The 24,216-nt window shown below is 39.8% G+C and overlaps 1 protein-coding gene across 1 annotated transcript in view; it reads right to left on the bottom strand.

The window, feature by feature from the left end:
• LOC123849755 (phospholipid-transporting ATPase FetA-like) overlaps window positions 1-24,216 on the bottom strand; it is a 111,664-nt gene that overhangs the window by 40,119 nt on the left and 47,329 nt on the right. The window contains exons 4-11 of the mRNA XM_045882626.3: window positions 22,641-22,754; window positions 21,693-21,791; window positions 20,002-20,063; window positions 15,387-15,459; window positions 14,948-15,018; window positions 13,824-13,906; window positions 12,710-12,868; window positions 10,436-10,524 (exon numbers count right to left, since the gene is read on the bottom strand). Coding sequence (XP_045738582.2) covers window positions 10,436-10,524; window positions 12,710-12,868; window positions 13,824-13,906; window positions 14,948-15,018; window positions 15,387-15,459; window positions 20,002-20,063; window positions 21,693-21,791; window positions 22,641-22,754 — 750 coding nt within the window. The remainder of the gene's footprint in view (window positions 1-10,435; window positions 10,525-12,709; window positions 12,869-13,823; window positions 13,907-14,947; window positions 15,019-15,386; window positions 15,460-20,001; window positions 20,064-21,692; window positions 21,792-22,640; window positions 22,755-24,216) is intronic.

The following is a 24,216-nucleotide window of genomic DNA, read 5'->3' as shown; positions in this document are numbered from 1 at the left end:
TCAAAATGGTTGAAAGATCTAAATGTGAGACAGGAGTCCATCAACATCCTAAAGGAGAACACAGGCAGCAACCTCTTTGACCTCAGCCGCAGCAACTTCCTCCTAGAAACATCGCCAAAAGCAAGGGAAGCAAGGGCAAAAATGAACTATTGGGACCTCATCAAGATAAAAAGCTTTTGCACAGCAAAAGAAATAGTCAACAAAACCAAAAGACAACCGACAGAATGGTAGAAAGAACAGATAATGGGCTAATATCCAAAATCTATAAAGAACTTCTTAAACTCAACGCCCAAAGAACAAATGATCCAATCAAGAAATGGGCAGAAGACATGAACAGACATTTTTCCAAAGAAGACATCCAAACGGCCAACAGACACATGAAAAAGTGCTCAACATCGCTTGGCATCAGGTAAATCCAAATCAAAACCTCAATGAGATATCACCTCACACCAGTCAGAATGGCTAAAATTAACAAGTCAGGAAATGACAGATGTTGGCGGGGATGCGGAGAAAGGGGAACCCTCCTACACTGTTGGTGGGAATGCAAGCTGGTGCAGCCACTCTGGAAAACAGTATGGAGGTTCTTCAAAAAGTTGAAAATAGAGTTACCATACAATCCAGCAATTGCACTACTGGGTATTTACCCCAAAGATACAAATGTAGGGATCTGAAGGGGTACGTGCACCCCAATGTTTATAGCAGCAATGTCCACAATAGCCAAACTGTGGAAAGAGCCAAGATGTCCATCAATAGATGAATGGATAAAGAAGAGGTGGTATATATACACAATGGAATATTATGCAGCCATCAAAAAGAATGAAATCTTGCCATCTGCAATGACGTGGATGGAACTGGAGGTATTTTGCTGAGCGAAATAAGTCAATCAGAGAAAGACATGTATCATATGACCTCACTGATATGAGGAATTCTTAATCTCAGGAAACAAACTGAGGGTTGCTGGAGTGGTGGGGTGTGGGAGGGATGGGGTGGCTGGATGATAGACATTGGGGAGGGTATGTGCTATGGTGAGCGCTGTGAAGCGTGCAAGACTGTTGAATCACAGATCTGTACCTCTGAAGCAAATAATACATATGTTAAAAAAAAAAAAAAAGAAGAAGATAGCAGGAGGGGAAATCGGAGGGGGAGACGAACCATGAGAGATGATGGACTCTGAAAAACAAACTGAGAGTTCTAGAGGGGAGGGGGGGTGGGAGGATGGGTTAGCCTGGTGATGGGTATTAAAGAGGGCACGTTCTGCATGGAGCACTGGGTGTTATATGCAAACAATGAATCATGGAACACTACATCAAAAACTAATGATGTAATGTATGGTGATTAACATAACATAATAAAAAAAGGCTATAATCAAAAAATGTTAGAATGGCTGTAATAAAAAAAAAAGAGAGATAACAAGTACTAGGGAAGACGTACACTGTTGGTGGGAATGTAAATTAGTATAGCCACTATGAAAACAGTATGGATGTTCCTGAGAAAATTAAAACTAGAACTACCATATGATCTAGTAATTCCACTTCTGAGTATATATCTGAAGGAAATAAAATCACTATCTTGAGGAGTTGTCCATACCCCCATGTTCACTGCGCCATTATTTACAACAGCCAAGACATGGAAATCACCTAAGTGTCTACTGACTGGTGAATGCATAAAGAAAATGTGATACACAGACACACACACACACACACACACACACACAGGAATATTAGTCAGCCATAAAAAAGAAGAAAATTCTGCTATTTGTGACAACATGGATGAACCTTGATGGCATTATGCTAAGTGAAATAAGTCAGAGAAAGACAAATACTCTGATACTCTATATGTGGAATCTAAAACAAAAACAAAACCTCATAAAAACAGACAGCGGATTGGTGGTTGCCAGGGGCCAAGGATAGGTGAAAGGTGAAGAGGAGTGGGGTGAAGGTGGTCAAATAGTACAAAGTTCCAGTTATAAGATAATTAAGTTCTGGAGATGTAATGAACAGCATGGTGACTATGCCTAAGAATCCTGTATTGTATATTTGAAAGTCACTGAGAGAGGAGATCTTAAAAGTTCTTACCACCAAACTAACAAACAAAAGAACTGTAACTCTGTGAGGTGATGGATGTGTTAACTATCCTTATTGTGGTAATCATTTCACTATATATTTGATATATACATATATATACATATATCAAAACACTGTATGGTACACCTTTAATGTATACAATGTTATACATCAATTATATCTTAAAGATGAAAAAAATAAAATACCGAAAAATTTTATATGAATGGATTCATATAGTATATGCTCTTTTTTTGATGGGCTTCTTTTGTTCAGCATAATTATTTTGGGATTCAGTTATGTTTTTGCATCTACTGATGGTTATTTACTTTTATTGCTGAGTAGTATTTTATTGTATGGATACCACACAATCTGTTTACTAATTTGTTGGACTTTTGAGTTTTTCCAGTTTATGGCTATTGCAAACAGCTGCACCAAACACATATGTACAAGATTTTGCACGGACATATGCTTTCATTTCCTTAGTAAATATCTAGAAGTGGAATTGCTGGATCCTACAGTAAATTTATATTTAACTTTTTAGGAAACTGACAAATGCTTTCCAAAGTGGTTGTACAATTTTATGTTCCACTTACATTATATGCCCACATACCTCTGGAGCAGACAGATATGATGCTACTGTTGAACTACTTCTAAGTCTACTTAGTGGTTTTCACACCTGTGCCCTTTGTCACAAAGTGTGACTAGCTCAAAGCAACACATCCCCACTGCTAAATGATTGGAATTCTCATCTTTGAATCACTGATGGGAAAAGTGTGTGTTTGTTTTTGACGGGAAAGTGTTTGAAGACAAGAGTATAAAAGGCAGGAGGAGTAGGTCTAACTGAGAACATTCACAAAAAATGAGATTTTAGAGGCACCTGGGTGACTCAGTTGTTAAGCGTCTGCCTTCAGCTCAGGTCATGATCCCAGAGTCCTGGGATTGAGCCCCACATTGAGCTCCCTGCTCAGCGGGAAGCCTGCTTCTCCCTCTCCCACTCCCCCTGCTTGTGTTCCCTCTCTCACTGTGTCTCTCTGTCAAATAAACAAATTTAAAAAAATGAGAGTTTAGAAAGCTTTTATCATGAAAAATTTCAAACACATATTAAGTTATATAAATAGTATAATGAATCCCTATGTACCCATCACTCAGTTTCAACAACTCTCAATTCATGGCCAGTCTTATTTCATCTAAACCCCCGCTTCCTCCCCCCACATTTTTTTTAAGATCCCAGGGTCTTGGTCGATCCCAAGACCCTGGGATCATGACCTGAGCCGAAGGCAGAGGCTTAACGACTGAGTCACCCAGGTGCCCCCCCTTCCCCTTTGAAGCAAATTTCTCACATTAAATAATCTTATCTGTAAACTGTTTAATATATACCTTTAAAGGCTATTATTTAAACATATAACCATAATACCTTTATCACTTAAAAAATTAAAAATATATCCTTAGTATCATTCAATATTTAAGGTTTGAGTATTGAGTGAGTAACGGGATGGGGGAGAACAAAACAAAGGAGGATTGAGAAAAAACAGTAAAGCCTGCTTTTATTTCTAGACAAATGCAGATTCATACTGACTAGTTCAGCTCTTTGTGATGGTCTCTCTGGGGCCATAAAACCCTTTTTTCTCAATCTTATTCCCATTTCTTTATCCTTCTCTTCAATGAGCCACGTGAAAGCAAGGCTATCCTCATTATTCAGATCAAACCTCAATGAATTCCATTGGTACTGCCTTCCTTTTTGGATAGTCTATGTGGCCACCATTAAATTGGGGTCCATATTCTTCTACCTGCCCCTTTTCCAGGCCCTATTTCATCAGCTCCAGTGGGAAAAAATGGGGGAGGTAAAATGATTAGAATAAATTTTTATTTATAAACAGAAATGTATTTATAATTTATTTATTTGTGATAAATTATTAAAATAAATTACTTATTTCAAAGCTGTGGGAAAATATTATAGACCTTCAACCTGCTCCATCTCTGTTGCCTGGATAACTGAGAATTACCCATGATTTCCAGTGATGTGTCCTGCCTCTACTGTTAGACTATGAGTCCCCCAGGACCAGATCTTTCTGCTCAGATTAAGCCACCAGAAAGGAAAATTACCTCTATCAGACCAAATCCCCTAGGTCAGGGCGTCCCCCTCAGTGTGAGGCCTGCAGGGTCAGGACACAGTCTGCTCTTTGCTCATTCCCAGAACTTTCCCTGCCATCCCAAGGCTTTCTAAGCCTTGCAGATGTTCTATGTCTCTTATTGTGATGGAGTTTATTGGTATGTAGTCGCTAAAGCTTCACCTTGCTTCTTTTCTACCCTAAGAAACAAATAAGAAATTGGTTGTGGCTACAAACTCCCAGGTTGCTTGTTTATTATCAGAGCCAGTCAGACCCAAGAAGAGCAAACAGCCTTCCATTTTGCAAAAAGTGGTACCAATAAATGCTCAAAGAGATACTCAATTTTGTCACTGTTGACAAAACCCACAGAGAACTACTAAGGCTGTCACTGTCACAGGGGAGCTCCCAGGCTTCATAGGCAGCCTGTAAAAAGAAAGTACTCCTGGGTCCTTTGACCTTCACATCTGTGCTTTTCATTGTTCCTTACCACAAAAGTATATCCTGGATTTCTGGCACCACCCAAATTTCAAACACTCTGTTTCTTTGCCCAACAGACACACTCTTACTTAATAGAAGAGGGTTCGCTGTGAGCTCTGATCACTGGGGAGAGAGAGGGGATCAAACTCCAGCTCAGCTGTGGGCTTGTCAGAAAGCAGCTTTGCTAAACATGCTTCTTATATCTGCCAGATTTTCCCCTAAGAAACATTTCCGAAAATGCAGAAAAATGAAGTGTTTAAACCAGGAAAGATTTGTGCTGCAGCTTCAAGAAATGAGAGTGCATTACATCTAACTACATTAACAATGTCCTGGCAAAAAATACCATATAAACAAAACTACAGTGCTGATAAGAACCTAGCTAATTCAAGAACATTTCCTCATTTAAGAACCGTTCAAAAGATATTTCTTGAGCATTATTTTGTGCAAGGCACTTCCAAGAATATAGAGATGAATATGACCTAATTTCTACCTTAGAGGTTCATAATTTGGTAGCTCAGATATTCATTCACTTTTTTTCACTAACTCAACAAATAATAGTAAAGCTCTGTTATGTATCAGGCATAGTCCTAGGGACTGAAGATAAAGTGGTAAAAAAAAAAAAAAAAAAGACAATGTCCTTAATCTCAAAGAGTTTACACTGCTGTGGAGATAAGTGGCCAAGAGGTAAGGAAAAAAAAATATATATATATATATATAATTTAACTAGTGCTGTGATGAAAATAAAACAGGTTAACAGAATAAAGGAGGTCTTGGTGGGGGTGGCTACTTTAGACAGAAAAGAGGCTGCTTTGAAAAGGTGGCACTGAATGATGAACAAGAAGCAAGCCATGCAAAGACCTGGGGCACGCCTTGACAGCAAGGGTAAAGGTCTTAAGATAGGAACAAGTTCGCTTTTTCACTTGATTTGTAGTTTTCCTGGGTATAGATTTCTAGGTCAAAATAACTTTCACTAAGAACTTTGAAGGGATGACCCTACTAATTTCTAGGACCCAGTTGTGTGGGTAAGAAATCTGGTGCCAACCTAATTCTCAATTTTTTCTGTTCATATCTTATTCTTATCCCTGTGAAAATTTTGAGGGACTTCTCTATACCCTTGAAGCTCTAAAATTCATGATGCTTATTGGATGATTTAGATCTGAAACTCATATCCTTCTTGAATTCTAGGAAATATTCTTCTATTATTTCTTTGACAATGTCGTCCCCTCCATTTTCTCTTCCTGATACTCCTAGTAGTTGAATTTGGGGGCTCCTGGTTTGGTTCTCTATTAAAAAGAAGTATTTATCTCATATATTTTATCTCTTTATCTTTTTATTAGAGAGTTCTTTAAGTCTTTATTTCAGCCCTTTTATTGGCTTTTTATTTTATTTTTAAAAATATTTTATTTATTTGACAGAGAGAGAGAGATAGCAAGAGAGGGAACACAAGCAAGGGGAGTGGAAAGGGAGAAGCAGGCCCCCTGCCGAGCAGGGAGCCCATTGCGGGGCTCAATCCCAGGACCCTGGGATCATGACCTGAGCCGAAGGCAGACGCTTAACAACTGAGCCACCCAGGTGCACCTTTATTGGCTTTTTAAATTTCAGCTATCTTTACTTCCCGAAATTCTTTTCTGTTGCTCTTAGATTGCTTTTTTCTTTTTCCATTTTTAGCAACCCTATTCTTACTTTATTTATGCAATTGTGTCTTCTAAGAATAGTAATAAGAATTTTTGGAAGTTCTTTTCTCTTCCCTGAATTATGTTTTTTCCAGGGTCCAGTTATTCTATTTATTCATCCTCATCCTCCTCTTTTGTGTTCCTGGTTTCCCTCTAGTCCACTTAAAAATATGAGTAAAAGAGTAGTTTAATCATTATACGTTGGTTTGGTTTCCTTTCGTTAATTTTGTTTCCCCAATAGGCTGCTCTCCTGAATGGGAACATGGAAGCATGCATTCTGTGTGGGTAGGCAGTATGTGTTATTTGACAGATCTCACCTTCAGGTGCACAAGGAGCATGCAAGCACATTTGAGCCCCATAACTAACTAACTAACTAAGTTATGTTATGTTATTTATTTGAGAGAGGAAGAGAGAGTGCCCGTGAATGCTTTGGGGAGGATCAAGGGGAGAGAGAGAGAATCCCAAGCAGACTCCCCGCTAAGCGCGGAGCCTGATGCGGGGCTGGAGGAGCCTGATGCAGGGCTTGATCCCAGGACCCATGAGATCATGACCTGAGCCAAAATCACCAGTCCAACACTCAACCAACTGAGCCACCCAGGTGCCCTGCCCCTTAAATTTAAAATAAAATGGGTTTGGGCGCCTGGGTGGCTCAATTGGTTAAGCGGCTGCCTTCGGCTCAGGTCATGATCCTGAAGTCCCAGGATTGAGTCCCGCATCAGGCTCCCTGCTCAGCGGGGAGTCTGCTTCTCCCTCTGACCCTCCCCCGTCTCACGCTCTCTATCTCATTCTCTCTCTCAAATAAATAAAATCTTTAAAAAAAAATAATAAACTAAAATAAAATGGGTTTTACACTGAAGTGATGACACCAACATTAGAAGCCCTAGCCCTCTGAAAAAGGTGGTTAAATTTCTTTAGAAAGCAGCTCTCTTGTTTGAGACTGGAAAGCAAATACATTTGCTATTGTTATATGCATGCTATAGGGGTGGCAGGGTGGTACAGAGGGCCAAAAAATTGTTGCCCATGTTGTTTCATGGACAGTTTTAAAATTAATTATCCTAATTGTTTTCCCACCTACCATTTCTGCTCTCCATACCTGCTGATGCTAGCTTGGAGCTATTACTGAGCTCTACCAAGAAGAATGCATTTGCACTGAAGCTTTCACTACTCTAGTTTATCTATCAATATAATCTATCTATTTTCTGCCTTCCAAAAACTCATCAACATCTTGGGTCTGCTGCTGGTTCATCCTCTGTCAGGGCTGTTAGGTATTTATTTCCTGTTTGTACTTCTTTTTTTTTTTTTTTTTAAGATTTTATTTATTTATTTGACAGAGAGAGAGACACAGTGAGAAAGGGAACACAAGCAGGGGGAGTAGGAGAGGGAGAAGCCGGCTTCCCGCTGAGCAGGGAGCCCCATGCAGGACTCTATCCCAGAACCCTGGGATCTTAACGCTCAATGACTGAGCCACCCAGGCGTCCTGTTTGTACTTCTTTATAGTCATTTCATTAAGTTTCTCAGTGTTCTTCTTAAACTGGATGCCCAAAAGTGAACACAGTACCCCAGATAATATTTCATACAAAGACTGAATGAATAACCATAGAAATACAGGAATTTATAGCAACTACTCTGCCAGCTTAGCTGCCCCTAGCATTTGCACTGACTCTCTGTTGCCTCTGTCTTGTGAGAACCTGAGCAGAGAACTACATTCTCTCTCTGGAGACCCCGCTGCAGGTACCTCTATGTTCCTGCTCTAATCTGCACTGGAGTTCTCTAGGCCTGCTATTCAGCGATCTTTCTAGGACCTCCTTTCACTTGTCCCCTTGTTTCCTGGCTTCTGTAATCTTCTTTCTTAGTTTACTTTCTTGTTTTGTCTAAGTATACACACTAGGAGCTTCCTAAGAGGGGAGACATGATGAATAAATTTTTTTGAGTCTTTACGCATATGGATATTTCTTTATACTTGAATTTTATTGATAGTTTCACTAGATTTAGAATTATAGGCTACAAATAATTTTCTCACACACTTTTTTTTTTTTCACACACTTTTGAAGGCATTGAGGTTTACCTTCTGCTGTTGCTGTTGAGAAGTCTAATGCTATTCTAATTTTTGATCCTGGTATATGACCTTCTATTCTTCTCTGGAAGCTTGTAGGATTTTCTTTTTAGTTTTTTAATTTCTTCATATGTTGGCCAATCTGCCTTTTAAACAGGACTTGTCATGTGTTTTAATTTTGTCCCCCCAGGAGACAGCAAGTATGGCAGAAAGAGCATTGATTCTGAAAAGTTATGCCTAGATGGATAGATGTGATAATTAAATAAAATGATATATGTAAAGCATGTGACACATATTGCTGCCCTGCCCCCTTTATACACTTGGGGGCTGCACCCAGATCATATACATCTTGATGATTCTCACAACATCAGGCACATCTGGGCACATAATAGATTCTCAATAAATATGAATTGATGAGTCATTGCCATTATTTTTTGTAGGATTTATTGTTTATTATTTATTTTATATTGTCCTACAATTTTTTGTAGGAATTATTATAATGTCTTTGCCATTATTTTTTTGTAGGATTTTACTTATGATATTTATCTTTATTGTGTCTCAATTTGCATATTTGTCAAATGAGGAAATATTTCATGACTTGTTTATTGTCATGGATGTAGTGAGGCTCCAGTAAGTGAATGATGAATATTCTAAAAAGTTAAAATCACTCTAACAGATGTCAAGTGTTGTCACTGACCTTCACTAAGTAGGTGAAACTTCCTGGGCACATGGGAGACATTCTGTTTTGAAAATAAGCCTAGGCTAAATGACCTAACTTAGTGCCTAATGATATATGTTCCCAGTACTGTCAGAGGCATATTTACCTATGTCACCTCCCTGAATTCTCAAATGTGATTGTCTTCCTCATTAAGAAACCAGGAAATGTTACTTTGTTTCAGTTGCTGAAAGCTACGCAGACAGTAGTAGAAAGAGTGGATACCAGCTTCTAGTCTCAAAGCTGAATGAACTTTCCTAATTTTCTAAAACCCCATTTCCTAAATCCAGAGGATTTAGGAAAAAAACAGTGATATTTCCAGGGCACCTGGGTGGCTCAGATGGTTGAGCATCTGCCTTTGGCTCAAGTCATGATCTCCAGGTCCTGGAATTGAACCCCACATTGGGCTCCCAGCTCAGCGAGGAGTCTCCTTCTCCCTCTCCCTCTGCCTCTCTCCCTGCTTGTGCTCTCTCTGCCTCTCTCTCTCTCAAATGAATAAATAAAATCTTTAAAAAAAAGAACAGTGATATTTCTCATAATTAATAAGGGAGATGAGGCAGTTTATAATTCAGATATTAATGAGAGATATACAGAAAGAAAAGGCACTTTAAAATTTTCAGAGTCTAAGCAATAGAGTAAAAATAAAAATGAAGTCATTGAATTAAGTATAGGCACCACTGAAATTGCTTAGTTGTGCAAACAAGTCTATATCTAACAAGAAGAAGATTCTGTATAGGATAGCATGGAAATAAATCTTCAGTTTAAACTTCTATTATCAAAGCTATTACCATCTATTGAGTGCTTTTCAAATTTCATTTCTTAGCAGCAGAATCTCTGTTTTCCAACTGAAATCTTACAGAACAGACAAATGTCAAGATGCTCTTCTTGAAGTAAGAACATCAGAATGATGGGACCAGAATAAAACTCACTTGATCTTTTCTATTCCCCCTGTGGCCAACCTTAGACTCCTCTAAGGAAACAGTTTGAAAATCATCCAGTGTAAGTAAGGTGTTCTATTAGTCTAAGTAATGTTTTACTAAAGTGCTCATGAGTAAAACAGGCTATGAGGAAATAAAAATGTGTCAGTTTCTAAAGCTGGGTCCTTGATCCATCCCAGTATCACTAATCAGAGCATGAAATCTTAAATTGTGGCTGTCCTCTACAACAGAGGTGTAAACTAGAGAGAGACTCCCTTGTCAATCAGCTCTGTTCTTTTCTGCTTCTGGCATTAGTAAACAGCGTGCCATGAGTTTTTCAAACAACTAAATTCCAGGTCGGAAATGCCAGCTACAGCCATGGAAGGGAAAAAAGCATGTCTATTTGTAAAGAAGAAAAAAATGTCTTACCCAGAGCACAAGGACATTCAAGAGATGGTCCATGTGCGTCCGCTTAAAGGTAGACTTTCCACAGTTCTGCATTAATTTGGTGTCTGGCCCTAAGTGAAACAGGGAGACCAGCTCTTAGAATCATTGAATATACTCAGAGGATTGAAAATGGATTGAAATACACCTTTATGATCACCTAATCAAACCTCTCACCAGTGCCAGGGGATAAAGCCCTGGAGAAAGGCTCGTAGTTGGTGCCAATAACTAAAAAAAATACACATCTTATTTCTAAGGATAATCCCAAGTATTTCTGCAAAGTACATTGATGCTGACCTCTCTTTTTGCAGCACCTTAGACAGTCTAATCTTCCACAGATAAGTCAGAATAGGAGCCACAAGCTTTCTTTTTTTTTTTTTTTAAGTTTTAATTTTAATCCCAGTAAGTTAACAAGCAGCGTTATTTTAATTTCAGGTGTACAATATAGTAATTCAACACTAGGAGCCATAAGCTTCTTTCTCATCATCATCTGATTTATTTAGCTTAGAAAAGAGATTTTTTGATAAAGAGATCTCCACCTTCTTTTGAGGAAACCCTCTGCTGGGCCAGGTTCTATTTCAAGTTTCTAAGTGGGAAAAGGCAATAGCAGTGATTTCTTCTGAGGTGGAAGCTGGGCTTTTCTGGGGCTGAGAGACAGACTGTATTTCTTCACAACAGGGCAGATGGTAAGTAGAAGTAAAGAGTTTTTAGTGGCCAATGGGACTAGAGTTGGGTATTACTGACCAGAAATATGGTTGCAGAGAAAATGTAAGAGGTTTAGAAGAAAGTGTAAGTAGCAATTTCTCTGGTTTTTACCACCTGATTGTTCTTCTTACATGCACTCTAATGAAGGAATTTCATTAATGTTTACACGTGAGGGAGCTGGAACTTCCCTGATAATGTGGGCATACACTGAGAATACAGGGCATAAACTATACTATTCTTTCCTTCTAAGGCATTTCACGAAGGGCCTGAAGTCATGAGAAGTTTGTCTCAGAGCCTGGAAGCTACAAGGGACAGAATCTTCAAAGGGTCCTTAGAAAGAATGACTCTAACTTACATTTCAAGAAGGATGTGGAGATCATGGTAGAACCTGGGCACCATGTAGCAGCAATAGCAACTAAATTCTGCACGGAATACTTCAAGATGCTCTTAAGGGTATCCGTTCTCTTCTGCTCTAAGTTTCCCAAAGCCCCAAAAGATTTCACTACCATGTAAACCAAGAGTCAGAGAGCAACCTTAGCTAAATTTGTGCTGGTTGGCAACCTCACTGCCATTGCTTTAGAGAGAAACCCTTTCCTGAAAAATGAGCTTTTTCTGAAAGGCAATGTGTAGGGGTAGCTGAAGTACAGTGAAGAAAGTAAGTGTACGTCAAATCTTTTGGGTTTGGGATTAGTCAGCTTAGAAGCTGTCACTATAGTTCAAGACCTGATGAAAAAGTTTCCACCAAGGCCTCCCTGGACTCTTAAGCTTCTCTCTAGGGTTTGGATCTCATTATTTCCCATAGAAGTGAGGCATCTAAGATCCCCATGTCTAGGGTGAATTCTTGAGAAGGGGAGCTCTGAGCTGAATAGTATTCACCGTGGTAAATCTTCCTTGATGCTTTCTTCAGTGTTCCCCATCCTCTTGCTATGGTTGTTGTCATCAGTGCCCATTGTCACCAAGGGCAAAGCGTGGTACAGAAGCTTCTTCCATCTTCCCAAACACATCATAACCCCCCCAAAAACCTTCACTAAGCATAAGGGATTACGGTTCTAAATGATGTCTCAAGAGGGGCCACTGCTAGTGATTCCCATGTGCCTTTACTGTGGCATGAATCTCTCACATTTTATAATTTTCTCCATAGTGAGCACTGTGTGTGTTCTCTCCTGGGAGTAATCCCCATATATATATACTCCCCTTTCAGCTGTTCCCCCTCTCACATGTTAATTCCATGGGTACTCTTTCTATACGTATACCTTCTCCTGTGTCCAAATATGACTGGGAAGACTCCTAAGTGCCCTGTGATCTTGGAACACAAAGACTTCTTGCTCTGGGAAAAATGTCTTTTTTTTTTTTTTTCCTAAGAAGAAAGGTTTTTCTTAAATCTTCCATCCATCCATCTATCCATCTATCTACTTCCCTTTCTGTCTGTCTCAAAGCCATGGTGTATGTATATCTGGGTCCCCTATCTACATCCTGGAAACTGAGTACCCATAAATTGATCATGAATGGAATCTAGCAGATTGGGGGCCTGACTGTGACTCTCAGGAGACATACCGGTATAAATCACCAAGCCATAGCACCAATCTGTATTCCTGATGATGCAGCCTCGGAGTAGCAGCTTGTCATGGTCCAGGATGTAGTTTTTTCCCTTATAATTCAGTATTCCTGTGAATTTGTCCAACTTGTTATTGGGAGACTCACACCTCACTTTTCCTGAAGAAAAATGAAGGAGTAAGAGTCCTGGCTCTGTAATCTTAGGCCTTTCCTAACAGGAGGCTTAACAGAAAAGAGGAAAGAACATCCCTCTTTCAAAATACATACACTTCTTTTTCCTATCCTCTCTCAGCGGCTGCCTATTTCTCACCAGCTCCTTTTAAAAAGGCAGACAAAGGGGCGCCTGGGTGGCTCAGTTGGTTAAGCGACTGCTTTCAGCTCAGGTCATGATCCTGGAGTCCCGGGATCGAGTCCCGCATCGGGCTCCCTGCTCGGCAGGGAGCCTACTTCTCCCTCTGACCCTCCCCCATCTCATGCTCTCTCTCTCTCTCATTCTCTCTCACAAATAAATAAATAAATAAATAAAATCTTAAAAAAAAAAAAAGGCAGACAAAGGTTTCTGAACATTAAAGGAGAGTAATTCTGTATGTGACATGGGTCATCCAGAGAGAGAAAAACCCACATGATAACTTTTCACCGTCAGTACTGCCAGATCATATGAGCTCTGAATCTGAAGAAATTAAAAAACTACTTAACTTAAAGCAAATCTCGTATTTTTTTCAAAATGGAAATAATTTGTTTTTTTTTCCTGATTACTAAAGTAAAATATGTCCTTTGTAAATACATATACAATACTAAGAGGAGAAAGGAGAAAGTAAAATTGCCTAGAGGTAAGTGCTATTAATCTTTTGAAGTACATCCTTCCAAGTTTCCTATACATGTACTTGTTTTTTTTTTAAATTTTTTATTGTTATGTTAGTCACCATACATTATTACATCATTAGTTTTTGATGCAGTGTTCCATGATTCATTGTTTGTGCATAACACCCAGTGCTCCATGCAATACGTGCCCTCCTTAATACCCATCACCAGGCCAACCCATCCTCCCACCCCCCTATTTAACCAGTCCTCTACTGATAAACATGTTTGTGGGCAAACCTACTTCCTAACTCACCATCAAAGGCAGACAGTAGCCCGAGGTTATCTTCCAGGTCACTGGTAACTGAGATGGCCTGCTTCACTTTCAGGTTGGTTTCACTAAGGCAAAGGGTACAGAGTCACCAGAGCACAGGACACATGCACAACAGCAGCAGAAGTCCCGTTTCTCCCACTTTGTCATGGGATTTTAGAATATAGATACTGCCAATAGAGCTTGGGCTACAGTTTTGAGCTGTAAGAGTCACCTCCGCTGTCCTCTCTCAAGGACAGTATTGAGGTAGATGGCTCCACAAGGAAGCCGAGCGTTAGCCCGCTCACTCTCCTGGCTCCCGGCAACACACCATCTCTACTTTAACCAATCCGCGAAATCTTGCTGGTCAGGTGCTCTAGATGAAGCTGAAGAGACATCACAAAACAACCTGAAGGTGGCACCGCTCCCTTCAAGAACAAGGAGCAGGTCTTGGTAAGAACGTTGCACACACTTCCAATTAAACATACTCCTCACTTCATAAATTGTTATAGGACCCATGAAGGAACCCCAGTTAACCATTTGCTGATACTGGAATGCACAGAGACAGAAGCAAAAATGGAAGCCGCATTTCCAAAAGCTTGTGGGCACCAAGAGGAATAGTTGTAAGAATGTAATCAATAGAAAACCCCATAGGACAAGCTCTCTGAAGATGGCCTCTATCCTCCTAAGACCTTAGCTTTTGCATGTTAATGAATTTCTACCTTAAATCCTTTATAGAACATGGTATTTTATCAGTAAATAATTACCTCCATACTCATCCTCCCCACTCCAAACTTCGGAACTCTATTCTGAAATTTTACAGTTCTATTAACCTCTTACCTATCATTCAGCATTAGTGAATACAACGAGAGTGTCTCCAGTTTAGAGATGGAGAATATGGAGTTTATTTGTCCAGATTCTGCACCCAGTGGATGCTTATTGTTGTTAAGAGCTCAGTCTTAGACTTGAGGTCCCAAGGGCCTGGCCTCCTCTTTTCGCTTACCTGGATATTTCTAGCATCTTGGGCACTTCCATCTGAGAACAATATTCATTCTCTGCATCATGCCTCCCTCAGTGAGAAATTAAGGTGGCTCAATTGTCTTAAATGACTATCAGGAAGGAACACTTACCCATCCAGTTCTGCTGTTTCTATATATGTCAGACCGCAGGGCTCACTGCTAGAGAGTAATAGCATATCAGCCTGTGGTCAAAAAAGTCAGAGAAGATGAGGAAAGCAGGAAGGCAGACTTTTAATATTACAGTGTAACAAACGCAGTTACCTCAGGAACAGATGTTCATCCTACGAATTTTACAGATATTTGGTTTACTCTCTTTGTCTAGGACCCACTGCTGCTACACAGCCCCTCCTGAAACTGGTCATACTTTATCTGTAGCTATGGTGAGAGACAGACAAAAACAAGCTTCTTACCACAGGAGCTGTTCATCTCTGGATGCAAAGTGAGGCAGACAGAGGTCACCAAAAGCAGTGGCGGCAAAAGTGCTAAAAGGGTTCCTTTGTACACACTCAAGCCAAAAAAAGAAAAAGCCACAGCCCAAAGAGGTACTCACCGTGACAGACTGATTATTTTTTAGTTTTATTATATCTCCCACTTGAATATTCATCCATTTGTCCTCCTTTATCCTGTAAGAAAATGAGCCTTGAATGCCTGCTCTGAGAATTTCCCCACAGTCCTGCTTTGACAATCAAGAGAAGAAATAAAAAGTGAAAGAAAAAAGCTGAGATGTAATCAAGACTTATAGGAGAACCAAACTGGTTTGTGATGCATGCTTGCTATAATCAAGAATGGGGCCCATTTTTCTTGACTTAAGGTTATAAGGGTTTTCTAAAACTCCTTAAAGGCATATGTAGTCATACATGCACATCATTCTTTCACTAAAAGTAATATAGGCATATGGTAAAAAAATAATCCAAATAATAAAGAAGTATATAAAAGGAAAAATTCTCCTCTCTTCCCAGATTTTAGTTTTGCTTCTCAAGGTAGCAACTGTGAATAACTTTTTATATTTCTTTCTAGAAAATATCAATCCAAATAAAACAACACATACATTTAAAAGTTACACACTAGATAGATAATTTGCTACACTTGCATTTTTCATGTAATAACATGTCTTGCAGAGCACTTACAGAAGATGTGGCTCATTCTTTTTGATAGATAAAAATGCATTCTATCATACGGCTGCACCAATTTTATTTACTTATGTTAAAATTGGATTATTATTTTTTTAAAATTCAAGTTAGTTAACATACAGTGTATTATTAGTTTCAGGGTAGAGTTTAGTGATTCATCAGCTGCATATAATGCCCAGGGCTCATGACATCAAGTGCCCTCAAAATTGGATTATTTTTGGCCCCTCAAATCCTCACTTCCCACAAAAGGCAGCTTGCAGTAAGAGCAGATTCTACAACAATACTGATTCTCTTCCTTTCTCTTTTTTTTTTTAAGATTTTATTTATTTATTTTTTAGAGAGCGAGCGAGAGAGAAACAGCATGAGAGGGGAGAGGGTCAGAGGGAGAAGCAGGCTCCCCGCTGAGCAGGGAGCCCGATGCGGGACTCGATCCCGGGACTCCAGGATCATGACCTGAGCCGAAGGCAGTCGCTTAACCATCTGAGCCACCCAGGCGCCCCCTTTCTCTTTTTTGTATCTGAATTTCCCCAATTGCATACAGGCCATAAATCTTTCCTTTCTGATAAGGGACTAAGCAAGATATACACAGTGCCACGAGCATTTTGGAATTATGAGCTACCTCTTTGCAACAATTCTATTATGCTAAGCACCCAAAGAGCTGGTAAAGGGAAGGCACACCTGGATGCCATTGCTTGTTTCACCTTTGAATGAAGCCTTGTTATCTGTAGGCATGACATACATCATCACTTTGCCAGACACACAAAGGCATGGGTTTTCTCACGCCTTTTCTGGGAAGATAGCTTCTTTCAGAAGGGCCAAATTTCTTTTATCCACCCCCCCCAAAAAAATTTCTTTTATATAAATCCACTCTTTCTTTTAGATAATTTCCTTCCAATGCCTGGGTTACATTTCTTTAAATCTTATTACAAATTCAATTTTCTCTGCCTGTTATTGTTTTTTTCAAAGATTATTTATTTATTTTTCAGGGGAGAAGGGCAGAGGGAGAGGGAGAGAGATCTTAAGCACTCTCACAACCCTGAGACCGTGACCAGAACCAAACCAAGATTGGAGGCCCAACCAACTTCACCATCCCTCTTTGCTATAACACATTGCAGTATAGCAAAAAATTTGCTATAATACTTTCCTCTGTTATAATACAAATGTAAGACTTTGTTATAAAACCACTATTTATATATCCTTGTATCTCCTTCCCTTGGTTTCAAGTGTCATTTCAATGCAGATAAAATCCAATACATTTACTAATTTTGTTACTAATTTTCAAATCTGCTTTATAGTACTGAAAGGGAGTAGCTATAAGACTTGGAGAAAAATATCTGAATGTCTGTTTTGCTTTGTTTTGATCCCATGTTCACTTTTGCTAGTTCTCTCGCATTCTGTCTGCCATGATTTTCACCAGTAAATTTGGCAAGAAGGGCTACACCATTCTGGCTTTTCCTAAAGATTTAAAAGCTTATATTTTATTACATAGGAGCTGTCAAACTACTACCAATTTTTTGCTGGACATTATAACACTCATGTGTCCCAGATTTAGGAGAGGGGAAGATATTCCCTTCTGACTTAAAATATTCAATCCTGTTATGCCATAAGCACATTTTGAATTTCTAGGCATTGCATTCTAACTTTTGGTTTAGAAAATATGATCCAAGAGCTAGAGAAGGCAGTGCTTTGACTCCAGAGGAGACCATTCACATTATATTCTCTGTTTTTTATGAGTGGTACCTCCTGGGGTTCTGTAACATACTGGTACTTTTTCTACTACAAACATTTAGAAATGCTAGATATGCTAAGGCAAACATTCTTTCAAAAGTAAAGATATGCTTACCATGAAGTAAGGAGCCAGGAGGAAAAAAAAAAAGGTCTGAAATCCAGAACAGTCAGTATGCTCTAAAGCTGTTCTTGCTCTAAGTGAAGTAAGGAATTGCCAATCTTAATAATTAGTGACTTAAGTTTTAATTTAGCCCACTGAGGGACAGGACATGAAGCCTTAGGATCTTGAGAGGCAATGAGTTGGAACTAAGAACCCCTCATAAAGCCAGGACTCTGAAAGGGCAACACCATTAGGGAAAAGGTGGTCTAAAAAAAATTAACCAGGAGGCGTCTGGGTGTCTCAGTGGTTAAGCATCTGACTTTGGCTTAGGTCATGATCCCAGGGTCCTAGGATCGAGCCCCACATCGGGCTCCCTGCTCAGCGGGAAGCCTGCTTCTCCCTCTCCCACTCCCCCTGCTTGTGTTCCCTCTCTTGCTGTGTCTCTATCTGTCAAATAAATAAATAAAATCTAAAAAAAAAAAAAAAAATTAACCCACTGGCAAGAAAGTTTGTCTATCTTACTCTGGAGGGTTGGGGGTTAGACAGTAAAGAACTCTCCCTTAAGAATTTATAACCTTGTGAGGTATGGGATTCAAATGTATAACTCCTCAAAATAGGTCTCAGTAGGTGATATCCTTGAGTTACCTGGCAGAAGCAAACACAAACCCCTCAAAAGGGATACAACTTCAACTCAGGGCATTTAGAATTCTCATAAAGAAAATTCCACTAATGATGTGCTGGTAACCAAAATTATTGAGAAATGAAAATGACAGAAATCACAACTTGCAAAACAGGCAAACTTTATCAATAGTAGCTCTACTCAAAACCATGTGTTCTAGAAAAAGAAAGCCACTTTCTGGAATACAGAGTATTTCAACAACCAGCTTCACTGAGTGTTAAATTAAACACTGGCTTATAAAGTCTAACCAGGGCCCTATTTTTGACCTCCCACCCTAAAACCACTCTATGACAAATTCTTTTCCAATAGCCTTTCAAAACCTAAGTGCTCAAACTACTTGAGGAGTTCATTTGACTAAATCCATTTGGTCAGTAATTCCCTAGCCTTGCAAATTTCTAATATACTGAGTTTTGTCTTTTTTTTTCTTTCTTTCTTTTAAGTTTTCTTTTTAATCACAACTGACTTTTTTGGTGGTATCTTATGAGAGGCTTCAACAGACCAAAACACTTGAGGAAATAATCCACCACGAGTAAGAATCAGCAGTCACAATAAATAACAGGATTAGATGCCCAAGAACTTCACATAAAAGAATTATATGATTAAAATTACAGCTCCTGGGGGTTCTGTAAGGCCACTGTGAACAAAGACTGGACTTCAATTTTTAATTCCTTCAGGTTTGTACTTATTAACAATCATGTTACTGCACACACTGGTCATTTTTCCTGTTTTACAATCTCTATTTGTTGACTTCTTCCCCATCTCTTTTTTTTTTGTTTTCTTCCCCATCTTTTAAGGCCTAGCACAGACATTAGCTCTTCCAGAAAGTCTTCCTTGATTCCTTTAACCAGCTATGATTCCTCATTTTTATTAATTCCTATAATAATTTTTTGTATCTCGTATAATAGTCTCCATATTTTATTTTATATATGAATTACATCTGCCTCCCTATATTCCTGACAAAGGTAAATTGCTCAGATTTTGTACAGCATCATCAAATATAAACACAGACCCATTGACAACACTTTAGACAGCTATGACCAAACACCACAGCAATAGGTCAACACCAATACTTTATTTTATTATTATTTTTTTAAGCCAATACTTTCTTTAGATTGTTAACAAAAAGATGACCTGATCAAAGGTTCTATAGTAGAATGGCCAATAAGCCATGCCAGAATCCACTGATGTTCTAAAGACACATATCTCCATGCTGACCACTGCATTAACAATAATCGCTTGTATGTCATAAATTGTTAATTACCTTAATATATATTATTTCATTTTCATTTTTGCAACATCCTCCAAGGTAGAGAATATTATCTTCCTTTACAGATAATATGAGGCCCAGAGAAGTCTGAGGTCACACAGCAAATTCAGGGTATGCTAGATCTAGAAACAAATTCTTATGTTCAACCTTAGGTTCTTTTCACTGTCCTACCTTTCCAAAGTACCCAACACCATCAAGCTTTAGCAAAGACAACCCTCTCCCAGAGTTGGTCCTACCTAAACTGGTTTCCTTATGACTTACCTGCCATTCATCACCACCAGAACACAACGGTTGTTGACTTGATTGTCATTTTGGTGTCTTTTCTAAAATTACACAAGAAAATGTTCAGGAAATAGGCATAGAGCAAATTGCATGTAGAAGGTTAGTATTCTGAAATACTACCCAATGTGGTTCTCCTTATTTATAATTTTCCTTTACCTCCCAAGCCTAACTACCATTAAAACCAGGGTAAGAGGCTGATTGTCTCAGAGAAGCTGGGAAAAGAGGTCAGAAAAAGAACCAAAAGAAAAGAAAGAGACAAAATCTTGGTTTTAAATATCAAAAGCCAAAGCCTGTGGGAATGAAAACAAACAACTTAGTCAAAGCCACAGAGGAGAGAATGAAAAATGATGGACAGGACTAGAGTCCCTGTGAACACCTTGGTAGGAGCAGGAAAAGTTAAGAATTCTCAAGCCTATCCCCACCACAGTCAACACACAGAAGCTTCTACAGTAGATGCATTAAGGAAAGACAACAGAGGTCTTCTATTCAAAGACCAAATAGAAGGGGGACAAATACAGGGTATGTCCTGATGCTCACATGAATCTTCTACTTCCAGTTGAGATTTCTCCCTGGGAAAAAGGCAGGACTATGAAGAGGGCAGAGAGAATCTTGAATTTGTCAGCATGCTTATCCTAAAGAAACTAAGTTCTAACCCAGAAGTAACTGGGTTATCCTGAATTGGCAAATTTAGCTTTCAGCTCTCATTAAAAAGGTTTGGGATGGTGGGGTGGTAGTTGTGAGACATACTGAGTTTAGTTATAGAGAAATAAAGTCAAATTTTTGCACATCCGAGTTTTGACTAAAATTTCAACCACTACATGGCTAATTATGGATTTAAAAGAGTTGCAGAGTTAAAAAGCTAGAGTAACATCAAGCTCAAAAACTTTGGTCTAAAAATCTATCCTGGCAAAATCAGAAGGACTCTCTTAGGGAAGCTGGAGGCAGGTCAACAGGTCTGACTTCCCAAATCCCACTAGCAGGCTTGGTACTGGGGCCTCATTCTCACGGTTCTGTGTCAGGCCTGCTGTAAGGAGCAAAGAGGATGCCAAGCAGCACTCACTGCGAGCCAGTTTCTCTCTCCAAGACCAGGAAAGGAGTTGGCCTCTGTTTATGTCCTAAGGTATTCTAAACCCAGGGGGTTCCTAGCTGTATATACCTTATGGAAGTGAAAGTTGGAATGGAAAATAGGGAGAGCTAGAGAGGAGAAGGGGAATTTGGAAAGGGGAGGAGAAAATTAGAACAGGACAAAGAGGGAGGAGAGGACAGAGGGAGGAAAGGAACAGGAATATAACAATGGGAGAAGGGGAATGGAGGAAGAAAGATGAGCACAAACTTGGAGAAAGCCAAGTGAATGAAGAAGTGAGAAAGCCAAGTGAAGGAAGAGGTGGGTTATTAAAAAGGAGCTGGAAGAAAGCCTGGAAGAGGGCTAAATGGTGGCAGTGGAAGACAGAGAAAGGCCTTGCACTGTCCCTTTCTGGCCATGCATAGACCACCAATCTTGAGGTTAAGGGAATTACATTTTCTTCTGGGATGGATAAAGAAGCAAGGAAAGGAAACATCTCTTTCCATTCAGTGCTTCTTCCTCGCACTAGGTAATTCTGGGAAGTCTTTTTTGCCCCCCAACCAGTCTAGGTACAGTGAAGGACTAGGAGCCCAGGAAGTCACTTCACCATGTCATCGATGGCATCCTTCACTGCTGTTATGGACAGCACCACCATCAGGGGTATCACAGTTGTGTACCATGCCAAGGAGGAGATCTGGGGAATCAACTGTGAGAGGGAAAAGGGAAAAACTTGGCTCAGAAAGCTTAAAGACAATATATTTCCTACCAGCAACCCCCCCCCACAACTTTCACCTCTACAGGTTCATAATAAATTCAACTATCCTAGTTGCTTTCCACTGTTTTGGAAATATAAGTAATATAAGTAAATATAGATGTTAATATAAGTAAACATTGCCAAGAAAGGACGAAAGAATAGGAGATGGTAAGTTGCCACCTATCTGTCCCAAACTCCACTACAATAGTCTTGATGGGCTATTTCTCCTCTGATGATGAAGGTTCTGGTGAGCGGTAGGGGGAACTGGGAGATAAGAGTGGACATTGGAAAACCACATCCCCTCCCTTATCCCTCAGCATAAGGGGAAATGAAACAATCTGTCCCTCTCTCCCCAGTTTGGGCTGACCCTGCCCTGCTTCCTTGCCCTGTGCTGGTATTCTTATGTTCTAAACCATTCTCTTTCTCAGAATTCCTGCATGTTAACTTTCTGTCAGGGAGGCTGGGACAATGAATGAGAAATGGAGTTGTAGTTGTGGTTGGGGTGAAGAGTCTGTGACCTCCTGTGGTCAAGCTGAACTGGGGCCATGCAGACATGATGAGGGAGCTCCCCTTCCTTGGGATTCAGTGACCTTGTGTCCTTCCTTTTGCAGAGATTTGTTTCATCCCACCTAATCCTGACAACAGCTACTCTATAGGACTGGCCTGACACCCCCAGGCCATCCATTTGCCTGTTACCTAGAGACACATTTCTCAGTTTAGGGAGGAGAAGAACTGATTACACAATCAGATCACAGAGATATTGATAAAATGCTCTGTGGAAAAGATCCCAAAAGTCAATACCTGTAGGAATAGCAAAATGAGGAAATATGCATTTGCAAGTCTCTGGAATTGTTCAAATAGGTTCAGGGGCAAGAAGTTAAAGACACTGTATCTTGAGGTCTTGATGGTATTGTTCTGTGAGTAAAAGAAAACAAGCACAATTAGAGGAACTAAAGACCCACCTCCCAGTCTTAACAAAAAGCACCAAGACCATTCCTCAAAACAGGAAAAAGCCATAGTTCCTCCACCATGGGGTGAGGGGGAGGGAGGGAAGAAGTTTTTGTCTCCCACTTTTCTTGGAGACCTAGAGAATGCAAAGAATGCAAGGCTGATCAATATGGGACTTTTTTGAGGCATAGAATTCTTTGTTTATTGATGCTATTAATAATAATGTTAATAAAATCAACAATAAAAGCTTACATTTATTGAATATTTACTACATGCAAGGCACTGTTCTAAGCATTTTATATGTAGCAGCTTATTTATTCCTCACAATAACCCTATGAGGAGAGGGCGATATGATCACTTTTTGAGGATGAGGAAATTGAGGCACTGAGGTTATTTGCCGAAGACCACAGAGTCAGTTCAGAGTTGGGGCTGTGCTGTCCCCTGAGTCCCAGTTCACTTGTGTAGCTATCCAAGTGCCTTCTTTTCATGGAATCAGAGATCCTTCAGAGTCATCTTACCTCTCACCCACTAGTCCATCTCAGCCCTAAATAGTAGGCAAGTCTGCCATTTGTATTAGCTCTACTGCAGAGCTCTCAAATGAAGTTATTCTAAGCCTGGCAAATTCAGTTTGGTGTGCCTTTATATACTGCTTTCTTTTCTTTCTTTTTTTTTTTTTTTATTCATTTGAGACAGAGAGATACAGAGAGAGAGAGAGAGAGCATGAGCAGGGGGAGGTGCAGAGGCAGAGGGAGAAGCAGGCTCTCCGCTGAGCAGGGAGCCAGATGTGGGACTCGATCCCAGGACCCTGGGATCACGACTGAGCAGAAGGCAGAGGCTTAACCAGCTGAGCCACCCAGGCGCCCCTATATACTGCTTTTAATGCTGAAGGATGTCAGATGCCAAAAGCAAATTACTCTTTCAACCCTAGCCCACTGAAGGTTCCTACACTGGTCCCTGTCAGCATTGGGAAGTCACTTGCCTTTTAATTGTCTTGAGAGAGTCTGAATAGTTTTGGTTTACATCTGAGCTATGATTTTGCTGAGTGAAAACAGGAACTTGCTAACTCTTCAATCCTGATCTCAAGATGCTGACAGGATCATCTTACTTTCTACCTTGGGGTCTTCAATCATTTGACTTAAGATGTCAGAGCTTGAATATAAGATCTCAAGAAAAGCAAAAGAATAACAATTTAAACCAAACAATTTCCTCAGGACAGGGCTTCTGCCCTACCTTCTCCATGTAGAAGGCCAAAACAAGAGAAAAGACCCACATGCAGTCCTGGAGTATAGATATTGCTCAAGTTGAAGAATCTTGCCGGACTCTGCCTTGGGAAAGCATCAGAGACCTTCTCTTGGAAAACCAAAACCATTCAGTCCTAAGGCTAAAACTTGCCCAGGAGGGCTAGATAGGCTCTTCAGTCAAGACATGC

This window comes from Mirounga angustirostris, unplaced genomic scaffold (assembly GCF_029215605.1).
Source record: "Mirounga angustirostris isolate CCGP_5_RB_7025 unplaced genomic scaffold, mMirAng1.0.hap1 SCAF_15, whole genome shotgun sequence".
NCBI classification, from domain to species: domain Eukaryota; kingdom Metazoa; phylum Chordata; class Mammalia; order Carnivora; family Phocidae; genus Mirounga; species Mirounga angustirostris.
This window is presented reverse-complemented; position numbering and strand designations above follow the sequence as displayed.